This window comes from Saccopteryx leptura, chromosome X (assembly GCF_036850995.1).
Source record: "Saccopteryx leptura isolate mSacLep1 chromosome X, mSacLep1_pri_phased_curated, whole genome shotgun sequence".
Classification (NCBI taxonomy): Eukaryota; Metazoa; Chordata; class Mammalia; order Chiroptera; family Emballonuridae; genus Saccopteryx; species Saccopteryx leptura.
In genome coordinates, this window is record NC_089516.1 from 66,206,205 (window position 1) to 66,221,248 (window position 15,044).

The window sequence follows — 15,044 nt, forward strand, 5'->3', positions numbered from 1 at the left end:
TTAATTGTGGTACTTTTCCTTTAGAAAAACTTTTTGCAGGAGATTCATGTGGAGAGGAGGCAAGGGCCAGGATCCAGGCTAACAGAAGTTTATACAGGACTTACAGTCTACAGCTGTGTGTGTGGGTTCTTGCCATCTCTACATTTTCTCAGCCAGTGGATATAGACACCTGTGAGGCTTCTCTTAATACAAAGATTCTTTCTTCTCAGCTGCCTCACTGACCTCCTGTTCACTCTTCAGCCCTTTTTCCTCTGCTTCTCAAAACCAAACCAAATCCAGACAAGTTCCTTCTACCAGCCTGAAAACTTTGTTCCTATTATTGTTGATAAAGAATTTGCAAATTGGGGTGTGCTCCTTACTTGGAGTGTGTACTTTGGTTGGCCTTTTCTTATTCCATTTTTATTTTGAAAATATGTGCATTCATATTTGTGTATATATACACTAGAGTGAAAGCTTCATGAAGACATATCCTATGTCTGCTTTTGCTTACCTTCATATATCCAATACCTAACACAGCCATATATATACATATACACAAAAATACATATGAATATATATATATATATATATCATATACAAAGTCTTGGAAGGATACACACCAAACTAAACATTTACGACCTATTGGAACAAAAATTAGTGAGTTTGGAGTCTTTTTATTTTACTTGTCTATTGTTTGAAGTTTTCAATGAACAAATAGTACTTTAATAATTAAAACAAAAATACATTTAGAAAAATGAATCTGACTTCTTAAAAGATTACATTTCTTAGGCTTGGGTATCTCTAATAAAATAATGCCTAAAATTATGAGCCCAGCATGTGAGTAATGTAAATAAAACATTAAGCTACCAACTGTAAATAGACAAATTAAGGAAAAGTGCTAAGTTGGTGAATCATAAGCTCCTGGGGGGAAATTGGACGACATAAATCATTTAAAAATCTGTTCCAAATCCTAGTTAATGAAGAAATGTATGTACAGTCACTGAAGTCTTAGTGCTGCAGGAATTGGCTCTTAACAAAGAACTAGCCCTGACATGCCGTTATATTAGTGACCTAAGGAAAGCAGCTTAACCACATTTATCCTACAAAGTTTATTAATTCCTAGAGGTTACTAGGTATTGTGGAAACATAGGAAATGTGTTACTGTTTCTGTCCTTCAAGACATTTACAGTGGCCTGACCAGGCAGTGGCGCAGTGGATGGAGCATCGGACTGGGATGCGGAGGACCCAGGTTCGAGATCCCGAGGTCACCAGCTTGAGTGCAGGCTCATCTGGTTTGAGCAAAGCTCACCAGCTTGGACCCAAGGTTGCTGGCTCAAGCAAGGGGTTACTGAGTCTGCTGAAGGCCCATGGTCAAGGCACATATGAGAAAGCAATCAATGAACAACTAAGGTGTTACAACAAAAAACTAATGATTGATGCTTCTCATCTCTCTCCATTCCTGTCTGTCTGTCCCTTTCTATTCCTCTCTCTGACTCTTTCTCTGTCTCTGTAAAAAAAAAAAAAAACATTTACAGAAGAAAGGAGATCAGACACATAATCTATAATCTATTACACATATACAAAGCAAAATGAAATAACTTCACTGAAAGAAATAAAATGTGTGGAACCAGTGAGGAAGAAATTACACATTCCAAAAGGTAGTACTTGAACTTACTCTTGAAGAGTGAATAGGAAAAGCTGTGGGAATGGAATAAACAAATTCCATGAGTATCAGAGAACATTGTTAGTTTTGTAATTATCTGTTATTCAAGTGTTGTAAGTGGAAGGTGAGGCTAAAAGTAGTGTGATTTGTGTTGTGCCCCTTTCCAACAACAAATCAGGCCATCACTATCAGTTGAGTCCGATCTACTTCATTTCTCACCTGAACCACAGTAATAGCTTACTTACTATCCTCTGTGTTTTCATTCTTGCCCCTCTGTGAATGCAGTAGCTCTGTAAACAGAGCAGCTAGAGTATGTAACACTACTCTAGAGTATGCAGTCTGACTTATGTAACATAAGTCAGGTCATGCCAGTACTCTTGTATGTTTCATTTACTTAGACTCAAAATCCGAAGTCCTTACCATGATCTACAAGGCCATAGATTATCTGGTCCTTGGGTACATCTCTTCCTTTGTCTCCCATCACTCTGCTTCTCAGCTTACTGTACTCTAGCCCTACTGTATCAGTAATAGCTTATACTTTCCTGCCTCTGGACCTCTGCATTTGCCATTCCCTTTACCTAAAACATTCCTCTCGTGGATAGTGATATGGCTTGCTCCCCCACATCCTCTGCTCAAGTGCCACTCTGCCTCACAGAGGTCTTTTCTAACCACATTCTTTCTAAAATAACAACTTTCACCACTATCTACCTTCTGTATTTTTTCTTTACAATATACATCACTACATGATATTATGTTATATATTGTTTATTGTTTGTCTCTCTAACTAGAATCAAAGTTCTCTGCAGGCAGAGAAGCTATGTCTTGTTAATTCTCTATCCCTACCTCCTAACACTGTAGCTGGCACATAATGAAGATTAATAAATATTTATTAATGAAATGCTGCTGTGGCACCAGAAAGTCTAAAGTGCTCCCTTCAGCAGCACATGCAGTTAGTTGGAATGACAGAGAAGGTCAGCATGGTCCCTGTGCAAGGATGACACACAAATTTGTGGAGCATTCCATTTTTTTTTTTCTTAAGTTGGAAACGGGGAGGCAGTCAGACAGACTCCTGCATGCGCCAGACGGAGATCCAACCGGCATGCCCACCAGGGGGCAGTGCTCTGCCCATCTGGGGCGCCGCAGCTCTGTTGCAACCAGAGCCATTCTAGTGCCTGAGGCAGAGGCTGTAGAGCCATCCTCAGCGCCCGGGCCAACTTTGCTCCAATGGAGCCTTGGCTGCGGGAGGGGAAGAGAGAGACAGAAAGGAAGGGGAGAGGGGAAGGGGTGGAGAAGCAGATGGCGCCTCTCCTGTGTGCCCTGGCCGGGAATCGAACCCAGGACTCCTGCACGCCAGACCGATGCTCTACTACTGAGCCAACCGGCCAGGGCTGAGCATGCCATATTTTTTAAGTTAAACCTAGAAGTCATCTTAGTGATTAGATCTTTTTAAGCTATTTATTTTGTGATCTAGTAAAAATTTTATCTCAAAAACATGAAGATGGAAAAAAACCTTTAGTTGTTTTTGTAACTCATTGCAGGGAAGAATTTTCTGTACCTCCGGTGCTGTCATTTTGACCTTGCGGTAAAGTATTCACCAAGTGCCATCATTGAAAGTTTTCGTGGTTATGGCAACCAGGGCAAGCCTAAGAGCCTTAGATTGAAGTCCGGCATGGGTCCTCTATCAGCAGAAATTCGCTTTAGCTGTTTAGCTGGCAAGGCAAATGGTTGTCTCTATATATCTAGATAGATGATAGATAGATAGATAGATAGATAGATAGATAGATAGATAGATAGATAGATTTTTTTCTATTGGTTGATTCTTGTATTTGCCTAAACTGGGGATTGAACCCACAACCTTGGCATACTGGGATAATGCTCTAACCAGCTGAGCTAACCTGCCAGGTTTATATATTTATATGTATGGTCTCAGCCCAGAACCTGGTCATTTTAATTTAATCAAAAAGAAAAAAAGCAAGCTAGAATACTGATAGGAATTCTGTTGTATCTGTAGACTATACTGGGGACTATTACCATTTTAACAATGTTAAATCTTCTAAGCCATAAGTGTGGAATATTGTTTTCATTTCATATTTTATTTTTATTCTTTTTAAGTTCTTTATTTACATCTTTTAAAATTTCTTTCAATGTACAAGTTTAGCACTTACTTTATTTAATTTATTCCTAAGTATTTTATTCTTATTCATGCTGTTATAAATGGAGTTGTTTTCTTAGTCTTATTTTCAGTTTGTTTATTGCTATTATATAGGAGTGGAATTGATTTTTGTATTCTAATGGTATTTTATTGGACTCACTAGGGGTCTATTTACAAGATCTCATTGTGTATAAATAGAGAGAGTTTCACTACTTCTTTTCTAGATGTCTTTTGTTTCTTTTTCTTGTCTAATTTCTTTAGCTAGAACTTCTAGAACAATGTTGAATAGCATTGGGAAAGTAGGCCTCCTCGACTTGTTCTTAATCTTAAAGAGAAAGAATTCAGTATTTCACCATTAAGTATGTTGTGAACTGTGTTTTTCAGGTGCCCTTTATCAGGTTGAGGAAGTTCCCTTCTATTCCTGGTTTGTTCATGTTTTTTAATCAGGAAAAGATACTGGATTTTGTCAAATGATTTCCTGACTCAATTGATAATGATCATTTAGTATCTGCTTCTTACTTTATTGATATACTGTATTACATTAATTGGTTTTCACTTGTTAAAGCAAAACACAATAAAGTGAGGTATGCTTGTGGAGTGATAAGGAATAAATAAAACCATCTCTGTTTGCATGGAGATGACATGATTGTTTATGTAGAAAATCCCAAAATATCGACAGAAAGTTACTGGGACTAATAAGTGATTTTAGCAAGTTATAGGATACAAGACCAATATTCAAAAGTTGATTATATATCTGTGTACTAGCAATGAAGTTCAAGAACAGACAATAACTGTAAAAAAGAAAGAAATCTTACCTTTTGGCAGCTTGGATGGACCTGGATAGTATTAAGCTAAATGAAATGAACCAGTCAGAGAAACACATGCACCATGTGATTTTATATCTATGTGGAATCTAATGAACACAATGAAGTAATAAGCAAAATAGAAACAGACTCATAGTTACAAGAACAGAATGACAGCTGTCAGAGGGAATGGTGGTTGAGAGGGTGGGTAAAAAAGGTTAAGGTATTAAGCAAAGAGAAAACCTCATAGGCACAGATGAAAGTATGGGGATTACAAGAGGGAAGGAGAATGGGGTAGAAGAGGGGAAAGGGGGAATAAATGGTGATAAAATGAGATTTGACTTGGTATAAACAATCAATACGATATGCAGATGATACATTATAGAATTGTACATTTGAAACCTAAATAATTTTATTAACCCATGTTACCCCAATAAATTTAAGAATTTTTTTAAAAGAATAGGTGATAGCCCTGGCCGGTTGGCTCAGCAGTAGAGCGTCGGCCTGGCGTGCAGAAGTCCCGGGTTCGATTCCCGGCCAGGGCACATAGGAGAAGCGCCCATTTGCTTCTCGACCCCCCCCTCCTTCCTCTCTGTCTCTCTCTTCCCCTCCCGCAGCCAAGGCTCCATTGGAGCAAAGATGGCCCGGGCTCTGGGGGTGGCTCCTTGGCCTCTGCCCCAGGCGCTAGAGTGGCTCTGGTCGCGGCAGAGCATCGCCCCCTGGTGGGCAGAGCATCGCCCCCTGGTGGGCGTGCGGGGTGGATCCCGGTCTGGCGCATGCGGGAGTCTGTCTGACTGTCTCTCCCCGTTTCCAGCTTCAGAAAAATACAAAAAAAAAAAAAAAGAAAAGAATAGGTGATAATAATCAATAGTGATAAAAGTCAAAATAGTCGTTAACTGTGCTAAGGTGATATTGACTAGAAAGAAACGAGTTTTGTAAATATTCATTATCATGATCCTCGGTCATGGTTACATTAAACATAAAACTTCATCAAGCTATTTAAGATTAATGTACGTCATTCAGTATATTGTATGTATGCTATATCTCAACACTTTTTTATAAGTTCAACCTAACTGTGAATGAAAACCGTCTCACACAGTGTGGTATTTGCCACCTCATACAAGATCTTGCCCATGGTGATAACCCAAGAAATATTGTTATCTGACTAAATGGAACAATTTAGAAACTTTTCTTTGCTTAAAATAAAACCAGTTAGTTTGTACAACACTGCATCTTCCAGTTAATTCAGTCATTAAAGTGAGACAGGTAAACATTGGATATGAACTCAATAACAGCAGGACTTTTTCAGGCTTCTGAAGAACATCATGGCAATAACTTTAGGAAATATAGGCAATGCTAATGATTGCAATACAGGATGCTGAAAGTATTGGTGTATTTATAGAGTTTTTAATATATTTTATTTATTCATTTTAGAGGGGGCGGGGAGAAAGATGGAGGGGGAGGAGCAGAAAGCATCAATTAACTCCCATATGTGCCTGACCAGGCAAGCCCAGGGTTTCAAACCAACAACCTCAGCATTCCAGGTCAACACTTTATCCACTGCACCACCACAGGTCAGGTAGTGAGTTTATAGATTTAAAAATATAAAAAATGTGTCCACAGAAGCTGGGGTAAAGCTTCAAATTGTAAGTAAAATTAATTTTCCTCAAGCGTAATGAAATGTAATTGCAGAGAATGCTACGTTTTTGCCTCTTTCTTAGGGAACTTCTCCAATAATCCATGTGATACACTGCTTATGCTGTATGAGTTTGAAGCTAGATCCAAGAAGAATGATGCATCACTGAACATCTTCCTGGAATCGGTGTGGAATGAGCCTAATCTCGAAATCAAAGCACTTGAAACAATCGCACGTAAGAGCTACATTTCCTAATAGCACTATGTTTTTCGTTATCTAATGGCATTCTTGAACCATTTTATATTATAATCATTTGTGCATTTATCTTCTTCTATATAAAAGATTACTAAGCTCCTTAGGACCATGAACAATAATTACTTATATTTGCTGTACTTATAAACCCTGGCTAAGTGCATTGCTCACAATAGATGCTTATATTTATTCTATGTGTGGAATTGGATTCTATAATTACACAATAGGGGGAGCTCAAGCTTAGTTTTGCTCAGCTAGATAGAAATATAAATGACTGCTTTATTAATCAAAGGTGATGTAATCCTAGCATTTTATTAAAGTATACAGAAAAATATTAGCAATATTTTTAATGTAATTGCCACTCTCAAATTTCTGGTTGGCCTATAAGTGGTATTTGGGAGCCTAAAGCCTCCATAGCAGTGGTAGTCAACCTGGTCCCTACCGCCTTCTAGTGGGCATTCCAGCTTTCATGGTGGGTGGTAGCAGAGCAACCAAAGTATAAATAAAAAGATAGATTTAACTATAGTAAGTTGTTTTATAAAGATTTATTCTGCCAAACTTAGCGAAAATCCTCATAAAGTACTTGGTACGTAATTATTATTATATGCTTTAACTTGCTGTAACTCTGCTTTATAAATTTTATAAAGTAAAGTTACTTCCCTACTTTATAAATCACCATTACTGTGGAACCTGTGGGCGGTTAGAAAATCTTACTACTAACAGAGATACAAAAGTGGGCGGTAGGTATAAAAAGGTTGACTACCCTGCTCTGTAGGGTCTAGAGCAAGAAATGGCTTAATTATCTTCTCTTTTTATCTTTCACCTACCTCCAGAGCCTCTGTGTGTGGCTAATAAAAGTATTAAGTAACCCCAAGTGCACAAGAGTCACATTTGCTTTTCCTTGTCTTGCCAAGGCAGAATTCCTAGAGACATGGAGCAGATGGCATATACTTTATGGACACGTGATGGTTACCACTACTCGTTATATAAAGGAACTGCAATTCTAGAGCTCCAGTAGATGCATCTGTAGGTTTTAGGGTCTGTTATCTCTTGAGCACTCACTCTCATGTCAAGTGTTGCCTGTTTTTAGTATCAGACAAAAACAGTAAATGGTACTGTGACTCAATATTTGATTAGTGTCCTTTTACTGATCTGCTTTCTGTTTCTGTCCTAGTGTGCCCATCCTTGACTCTGGTTTATAAGGTTATTGCTTCACCTAGATTACTATGTGCAGGGTCAGAGAAACAGGAAGTTCTCTGTTGATATTTGCTGAATAAAAGATACCACTTGTTGATCCTACTATGTTTTCTGCCCAGAAAGTAGAAGATATCTCTGAAAACCACCATGGATTCAGTGGTTTATAAATTTGTGTGTGTGTGTATATGTGTGTATTCGCTTCTGCTGATCTGTCTCAGGTCAGTTTTAGAGAAAGCAAGTTGTAGCCTGGGATGAAAACTGTGATGGATGAGATTATGGCATTCACAGCCTTTCTTCCTTCCCTTCCTGTAGTATTAGCAATGGAAAAGCCTGCACATTACCCTTCCATTGCTCTAGAGGCCTTGAAAAGGGTTTTACTGGTCTACAGAACAAAGGAACCAATGAATCTTTTGAAATACAGGTTAGTAATTGTAACTTAACACTGTATCCAGGCTTTTTGATAGCCAAAAGAGCCGTAGTCAGTGCCTCACAAGTCATCCATCATACTCAACTGGCCCAATTTAAAGAGGATCAGGGCACTCCTATAACTTCTGAACTAAAAACCTTCAGAACAGATCCATATTCAGAGTTGTATTATAGATTAAGAATTTGCTAAGTCAAGGACTCTGGTTTTCCCAAAGGAGAAAAAGAGGGGGGGAAATTGCTTCTTTGTGAGAGTATTTATATACTAAAATTATTAGGAACCTTTCTTCATTTCATTACTAAATATGCCCAATGTAGACAGAAAATAATATAACAACAGTGTATTTCCCACCAAAGTATAACAAATGTTAACATTTTGCTATGTTTGCCTCAGTTTTTTTTCTAAGCACCTTTCTATGAGGGCCAATAAGTGCTGTACATAATATTTTTTTTGAATTTTGAAGAGTTTTATTAAAGGAGGAGATTTGCTGAATATGCTAGCTGACACGGGGCATAGCAGACCCAAATCGTGAGCCATAATATATTATTTATTAGAGATTTTGTGTTTTCTGTGCCTAGACATGGAGAAAAATAGATGTTATATGATTTTTCTCTGGAAACATCATTACAGTACTCCTTTTCTGAGATTTGAGAGACATTTCTCCTGGAATTATTTCCAATTTAAATCCCAATTTTATTGCCCATTTCAGGATGTAAAGTGCTTGTAGATTCAACCAGTTCATAAAATATATTAAATAGCCACAACACCTTAGTGTAAGAAGCTAAAAAAATAAGTGAAAGACAACTATAATAAAAGGAAAGATTGGTCAGTCCCCTTTATAGCTTCAAAAATCTGTCTTCTGAGGTTGGAGGCCAGATAAAATTGAGGGAAGAACAGACATGTTTTGAAGCTTTTAGTCTGGGATAACGTCCAGATTTTACTCATCTTAGCCACGAAGCCAATGATTTCTTTCCTTATGGGATGAATTTTCTCTTTTTGATTTCAGCAACTGTCTGCACAACCTGATCAACATCTTATTGCCAGAAGGGGTGCCAAATGTAGAACTGTGTCCCCTGGAAGAAATTAGGGGCTATTTTGAAGGGGCTTTGAACTTGATGAGCCGTACCGTAAGTCAAACAGGGTTACAAACTTTCAGCTAATTTTAAAGATCTGAACTGTCTTGTGTATTAGAAATTACATAGACTAATGCTTTCTGATAGGAGTTCTAGGGTAAATAAATTCATATTACAATATAGTTACATGCTACAAAATTTTCCTGGGTTTATGAAATATACATAGTTAATAGTAGAAAGTTTCTAATATAAGTAAGTTTACTATGGATAAGGTCAAAATAGCAGTACCACCTGGCATTTTGGGTTATTTTGTACTTTTTCTAAGTGAGAGGAGGGGAGATGGTGAGACAGACTCTTGCATGTTCCCCAACTGGGATCCACCTGGCATTACCCTTCTGGGACTGGAATCAACCAAGCAATCCTCAGTACCTGAGGCTGACGCTTGAACCAACCGAGCCACTGGCTAAGAGAGGGGAAGATAGAGAAGGGGGAGAGAGTGGGAATAAGAAGCAGATGGTCACTTCTCTTATATACCCTGACCAGAGATGGAACCCTGATGTCCGCAAGCCAGGCCAGTGCTCTATCCACTGAGCTAACTGACCAGGGCCTTTTTTTGGGTTTGTGACCAACAGAGTCAGACAGAGGGACAGATAGGGACAGACAGACAGGAAGGGAGAGAGATGAGAAGCATCAATTCCTCGTTGCGGTACCATAGTTGTTCATTGAGTGATTTCTCATGTGTGCCTTGACCGCGGGCATTCATCAGACCGAGTGACCCCTTGCTCGAACTAGGTGAGCCTGCATTCAAGCTGATGACCTCAGGGTCTTGAACCTGGGTCCTCCACATCCCACTCCAACGCTGTATCCACTGGTCAGGCCAAGGCCTATTTTTTATTTTTAAAACCAGGTAGAACTGTTATTCTTCTAGCAAGTTGATGAGATTCTCTCTATTCCTTTTTTTTTCTGAATGAGTGTTGAATTTTGTCGCATACTTTTCCTGCATCAACTGATATGATCATGTGATTCCCCCCCTTAACCTGCTAATATGGTGGATTACATTGACTGATTTTAAATATTGAACAAGCTTTGCATCCTTGAAATAAATTCTACATGGTAATAGTATATAATTATTTTTGCATATTGCTAGATTCTATTTACCAGTAATTTTGTAAAAGATCCTTCATCTATATTCATGAACGATACTGGCCTGTAGTTTTCTTCTTATGTCCTGTCTTTGTCTGGTTTTGGGTTATGTTCCCTCCTTTTTTATATTTTTGGAAAAGATGGTGTAGAATTTATGTAGTTCTTTTCTAATTGTTTGGTAGTATTCTCCACCGAAACACTCTGGGCCTGGAGATTTTTTTTTCAAGAGTTTTTAAATTATAAATTAAATTTCCTAAATAGTTATAAAACTGTTCAAACTATCCATTTTATATTGGGAGAGTTGTGGTAACTTTGTTTTTCAGTGAAGAGATCCATTTCATCTAAGATGTCAAATATATGTGTATAGGGTTCTTTATAGTATTCCCTTGTTATTTTCATGTGTGCAATGTCTGTAGTAATATCATTCTTGATATTGATAATTTATGTCATCCCTTTTTTCTGTCATTCTTCCCCGAAGTTAAATTTTCCCCACCTTTTCAAAAAACCAGCTCCATTGATTTTCTCTGCTGTCTTTGTTTTCAATTTCATTGATTTCTGCTCTTATCTTTATTATTTACTTTACTATGTTTACTTTGCATTTAGTTTGCTTTTCTTTTTCTAGGTTCTTGAGATGAGAACTTATATTATTAATTTAAGACTTTTTCTTTTTTCTTTTATTTATTTTATTTTATTTTTAATTAAATGAGAGGTAGGGAGGCAGAAACAGACTCTTACATGTGCCCCAATGGGGATCCACCCAGCAAACCCTCTACCAGGTGATGCTCTGCCTATTTGGGCTGCTGTTCCATTGGTCAGCAACAGGGCTATTTTAGCGCCTGAGACAAGGCCATGGAGCAATCCTCAGCATCTGGGGCCAACTTTTGCTCAAACCATTCAAGCTATGGCTGCAGGAGGAGAAGAGAGGGGTGGAGAAGCAGACGGTCACTTCTGTGAGCCCTGACTGGGAATCAAAACTAGGATTTCCACATGCCGGGCCAATGCTCTATCACTGAGCCAATTTGCCAGGGCCATTTTTTATTTATTCATTTGAGGAAGGGGGAGAGGGGAAGAGAGAAGGAGGAGAGAGTGCTTCAGCTCATAGTTGCTTCACTTTAATTGTTCATTGATTGCTTCTCATATGTGCCTTGACTGGGTGACTCAAGCTGAGCCAGTGACATCGGGATTTTGAACCAGGAACTTTAGTGTTCTGGGTTGCCACTCTGTCTCCTGCACCTCCACCAAGACTTTTCCTTTATCCTACCATACATATTTAGTGCTCTGAATTTCCCTCTGGGTGCTGCTTTGGCTGTGTCCCACAAATTTTGTTATGTTTCATTTTCATTTTCATTTACTTCAGTGTATCTTTTATTTTCCTTGAGACTTTTCTTTGACCTATAGATTACTTAGAAGTGTGTTGCTTAATTTCTGAATGTTTACAGATTTTATTATCTTTCTGTTATTGAATTCTAGTTTTATTCCATCTTGTCAGAGAACACAGTTTTTATTATTTTATTTTGTTTTTATTTATTTTTTGATTGATTGACTTTAGTGAGTAGGGAAGGGGGAGAGAGAGAGGGAGAGACAAGAACATTCTATCCTTCCTGTATGTGCCCTGACCGGGGATTGAACCAGCATCCTCCATGCTTCCGGATGACACTCTAACCAACTTTTATTATTTTAATTATTTAACTTTTTTGAGATATATTTTACAGCCCAGGATATGATCTGTCTTGGTATAGGTTCCATGGGCACTTGAAAAGAACGTGTGTTCTGTCTTCCGAAGACCATGTTTGTTTGCTCAGTTTGTTAGTTCAGGTAAAATCACAGCATTGTCAGACACTGACCAGGCTGTGAATATACAAAGGTAATGCCATTTTGCCTTGAAGGCACTCCCAGCCTAGTAGAGGAGACACAGTGCTACACGTGCCGTCCTGGTGCTGTGAACAAAGTCCCGGGAGAGTCAGAAAGCCTCACTGGGTAGGGTGCATTTGACTACATAGCAGATTTCTTTTGTTCATTTGTTGATTCATTCACTCAACAAACATCTATTACATTATGTCCTTGTCAAGGGCCAGGCAGTGTTGGATTGTGAGGCTACAAAGATGAACAAGAAAAATGTGCCTTATGGAGATCAAGAGCAGGAGATAAATATATAAGCAGTTTCAAAACAGCCTGATAAGTTGTGTTACAGAAATGTAACCTTTGCTATGGGAACAGAGAAACAGGACTAACTCTGCTTGTGAATTTGAAGAAAAAGAAGTTTGCCAAGTAGACAAGGATGGGGGGTGGCGTGTCAAGTAGAGAAACTAGACCTCCTGTGACTGTGCCAGTGAAATACTCATTTCTTGTACTGAACAAGAACGCCTGCTTCCTGTGCTGCTTTGACTAGCCCTTAATGACACATCTTGTCCTCTTTATACATGGATCCTTGTCTCCCCCAAAGCACTATGTGTCCTTTAGGATAAGAGCTTCGTCTTGTCCACCTTACCACCCTTGTTCTCATAGTGTTTTGTTTATAGTCATTTTTTATAGACCCAAATGAGTGACTTACAGCTGAGATGATGTCACTGACACTCGCAAGAAAGTGCTGCCCAAGTCTTGTATCTCATTCCCCTTCCGAGGGCCTGAGACCTGGCGTGTAGCTGACGGACTTTAATGTGGGATGAGCACTTGGCTGTTCCCTTTGTGGTCCATCTCCTGTACAAGAAAGTTGCTCCCTAGACTAATCCTTCTCACTATTACAAAATCCTGTGAACAGCCATGTTAGAGACACTCATAAGGCAAAGACCATTTTAGAAATGTACCCTTTAGTCATAGCCAGGTATAATTGTCACCGCTAAAGATGAGTATTTATTTAAAAATACAATCAGTTGATGCTAAGTAAAATAGATCACCCTCCATAACCAGTTTTTGTCTTTAAGTCAAGAACTGAGTTTTCCTGGAGAAAGAATTCTGCCTCAAGACAGTAACAAAGAAATCCTGCATAAGTTTCCGGCCTGCTGACCTGCCATACAGATTTCAGACTCAAGATTGCACCGTCAGCTCTCACCTGAACTCACTCACGGCCTACTGGCCTACCCTAGAGATTTCAGACTTGCTGGCTCCTGCATTTTGTGAGACACTTCCTTAAAATGCACCTCTCTCTGTGTCTCTCTCTACACATATGTCTGTGCATGTGCGTGTGCAAAAAAAAAGAAAGACAAATATTAATATAATTTCTTTTCCAAACGCAAACTTATTCAGATCAAGGAAATTAAGAGACTGGATAAAATTGCTTCTTGACAAGCTTATCTGATAACCAGAGGTGTAGGAACTGGTGGAATTGTTGGCCGAGTAAAGCCCTGAACAGGATACAGGTTTTTCTCCTGCTTCAAGGAGACCAGGACCCAGACCAGGTGGGCCTCATTGCGTCTTCAACCCATGTCACTTCCTGAGGTCTTGCTCTGGGCTGACCGAGCTTTGGGGCACGGCGCCTCGCTGTCCAGGGGCCAGGATAGCTCATGGAGGCTGTGGCTCCGTCCTTGATGTTAGCAGCACACCTGTTATTTTGTAACAATGGGACACGGCACTGATGCCATCAGTGCTGCAATGATTGTGACAGCAAACCTATCATTTCTGGATTTCAGAAAGGCTACCCAGAAGTAGAGGTTCTCTGGCTAATGATCATGTCCTGGAATACTGGGATATGTATGTATAGCATGAAAAAGTACCTGTCTGCTGAGAAATGGAGTGGCCTGACAGTGCGCTTTGTCCAGCACCTTGGCTCCCTCAGGGGAGGCTACCAAGCTCAGGTGAGGAGGGCAGACAGCTGGGGGGGGGGTCTGACTCAGAGCAGGGCGGGGAGGTGGTCTGGGCTTCCAGGAGGGACTCTACGCCACCTGCCAGTGAGGAAAGGCTCTTGATCCCTGTTCTTCTCAGTGGTTCCATAGAACCGCAAGTTAGGCAACTAGAAACAGTCACTTCTTAGAGCAAAAAGCAGGAGGGACGGTGAGCGGGGAACTTCAGGGCAGCGAACAGAATCTAATGAAGACAAAGGCCGAGAGGGAGTGCTAGGGAGACTCAGCACTGTCCGGGCTCGCACAGAGCACAGGCCTCCTCCGGCGATACCTTCTTAAAAAGCTGTTTTCTGGGGGAACTATTTATTCTCAGTTGCAGACTTCTGGGCCGTTAAGCTAATTAAGGAGAGGCTTGGTGGAGAACGAGTCTTGTTAACGAATAAAAGCAAAGGGTCGTTTATGTTTTAGGTCTCTCCTCCCTTATGGGAGTTGCCTGTTCCTAGAAAACAGACTGGTACCGTGGGGCCCCTGTTCCCCATGAGAGGCTGCATTTTCTCCTCAGCATGGCGTGGCTGGAGCTTAGATTCACGTGCCATTCTCGGGGGTGCTTTTCCAAATCATTTCCCCTCAAGATGTCTATTTACTCTTCTCTTTCCCAGGTTAATGTGCTGCATCGTGAGCTGATGGAAGAATTAAGGAAGTACATGGGCACAAAATATTACGAAGAGTGAGAACTGCTGGAACGAACGAACGAACCACAGGAGCGAGCACTCTGCCAACAGCATGGTCCTGAGACACTGTTTGAATTAAATACTGTTAAGCGTGTTCATGAATTTTTGTTTGCTGTTTCTCAGGACCTATTTTCATATGTTTAAATTTCATGTTCTGAAATAAATGCATCAGCTCAACCACTGAACGAACCACAGGAGCGAGCACTCTGCCAACA

At 39.7% G+C, this 15,044-nt stretch overlaps 1 protein-coding gene and 1 non-coding gene across 2 annotated transcripts in view; both read left to right on the plus strand.

Annotated features, from left to right (window-relative positions):
• TEX11 (testis expressed 11) overlaps positions 1 to 14,829 on the plus strand; it is a 169,724-nt gene extending 154,895 nt beyond the window's left edge. The window contains exons 25-29 of the mRNA XM_066357816.1: positions 6,319 to 6,468; positions 7,995 to 8,103; positions 9,113 to 9,233; positions 13,949 to 14,113; positions 14,758 to 14,829. Of these exons, the coding sequence (XP_066213913.1) occupies positions 6,319 to 6,468; positions 7,995 to 8,103; positions 9,113 to 9,233; positions 13,949 to 14,113; positions 14,758 to 14,829 (617 nt within the window). The remainder of the gene's footprint in view (positions 1 to 6,318; positions 6,469 to 7,994; positions 8,104 to 9,112; positions 9,234 to 13,948; positions 14,114 to 14,757) is intronic.
• Positions 2,568 to 2,671, plus strand: LOC136386601 (U6 spliceosomal RNA). Its single transcript, XR_010747970.1, has one exon. It is a non-coding gene; the product is annotated as a U6 spliceosomal RNA (small nuclear RNA).
• Positions 14,830 to 15,044: the final 215 nt, after the last annotated feature.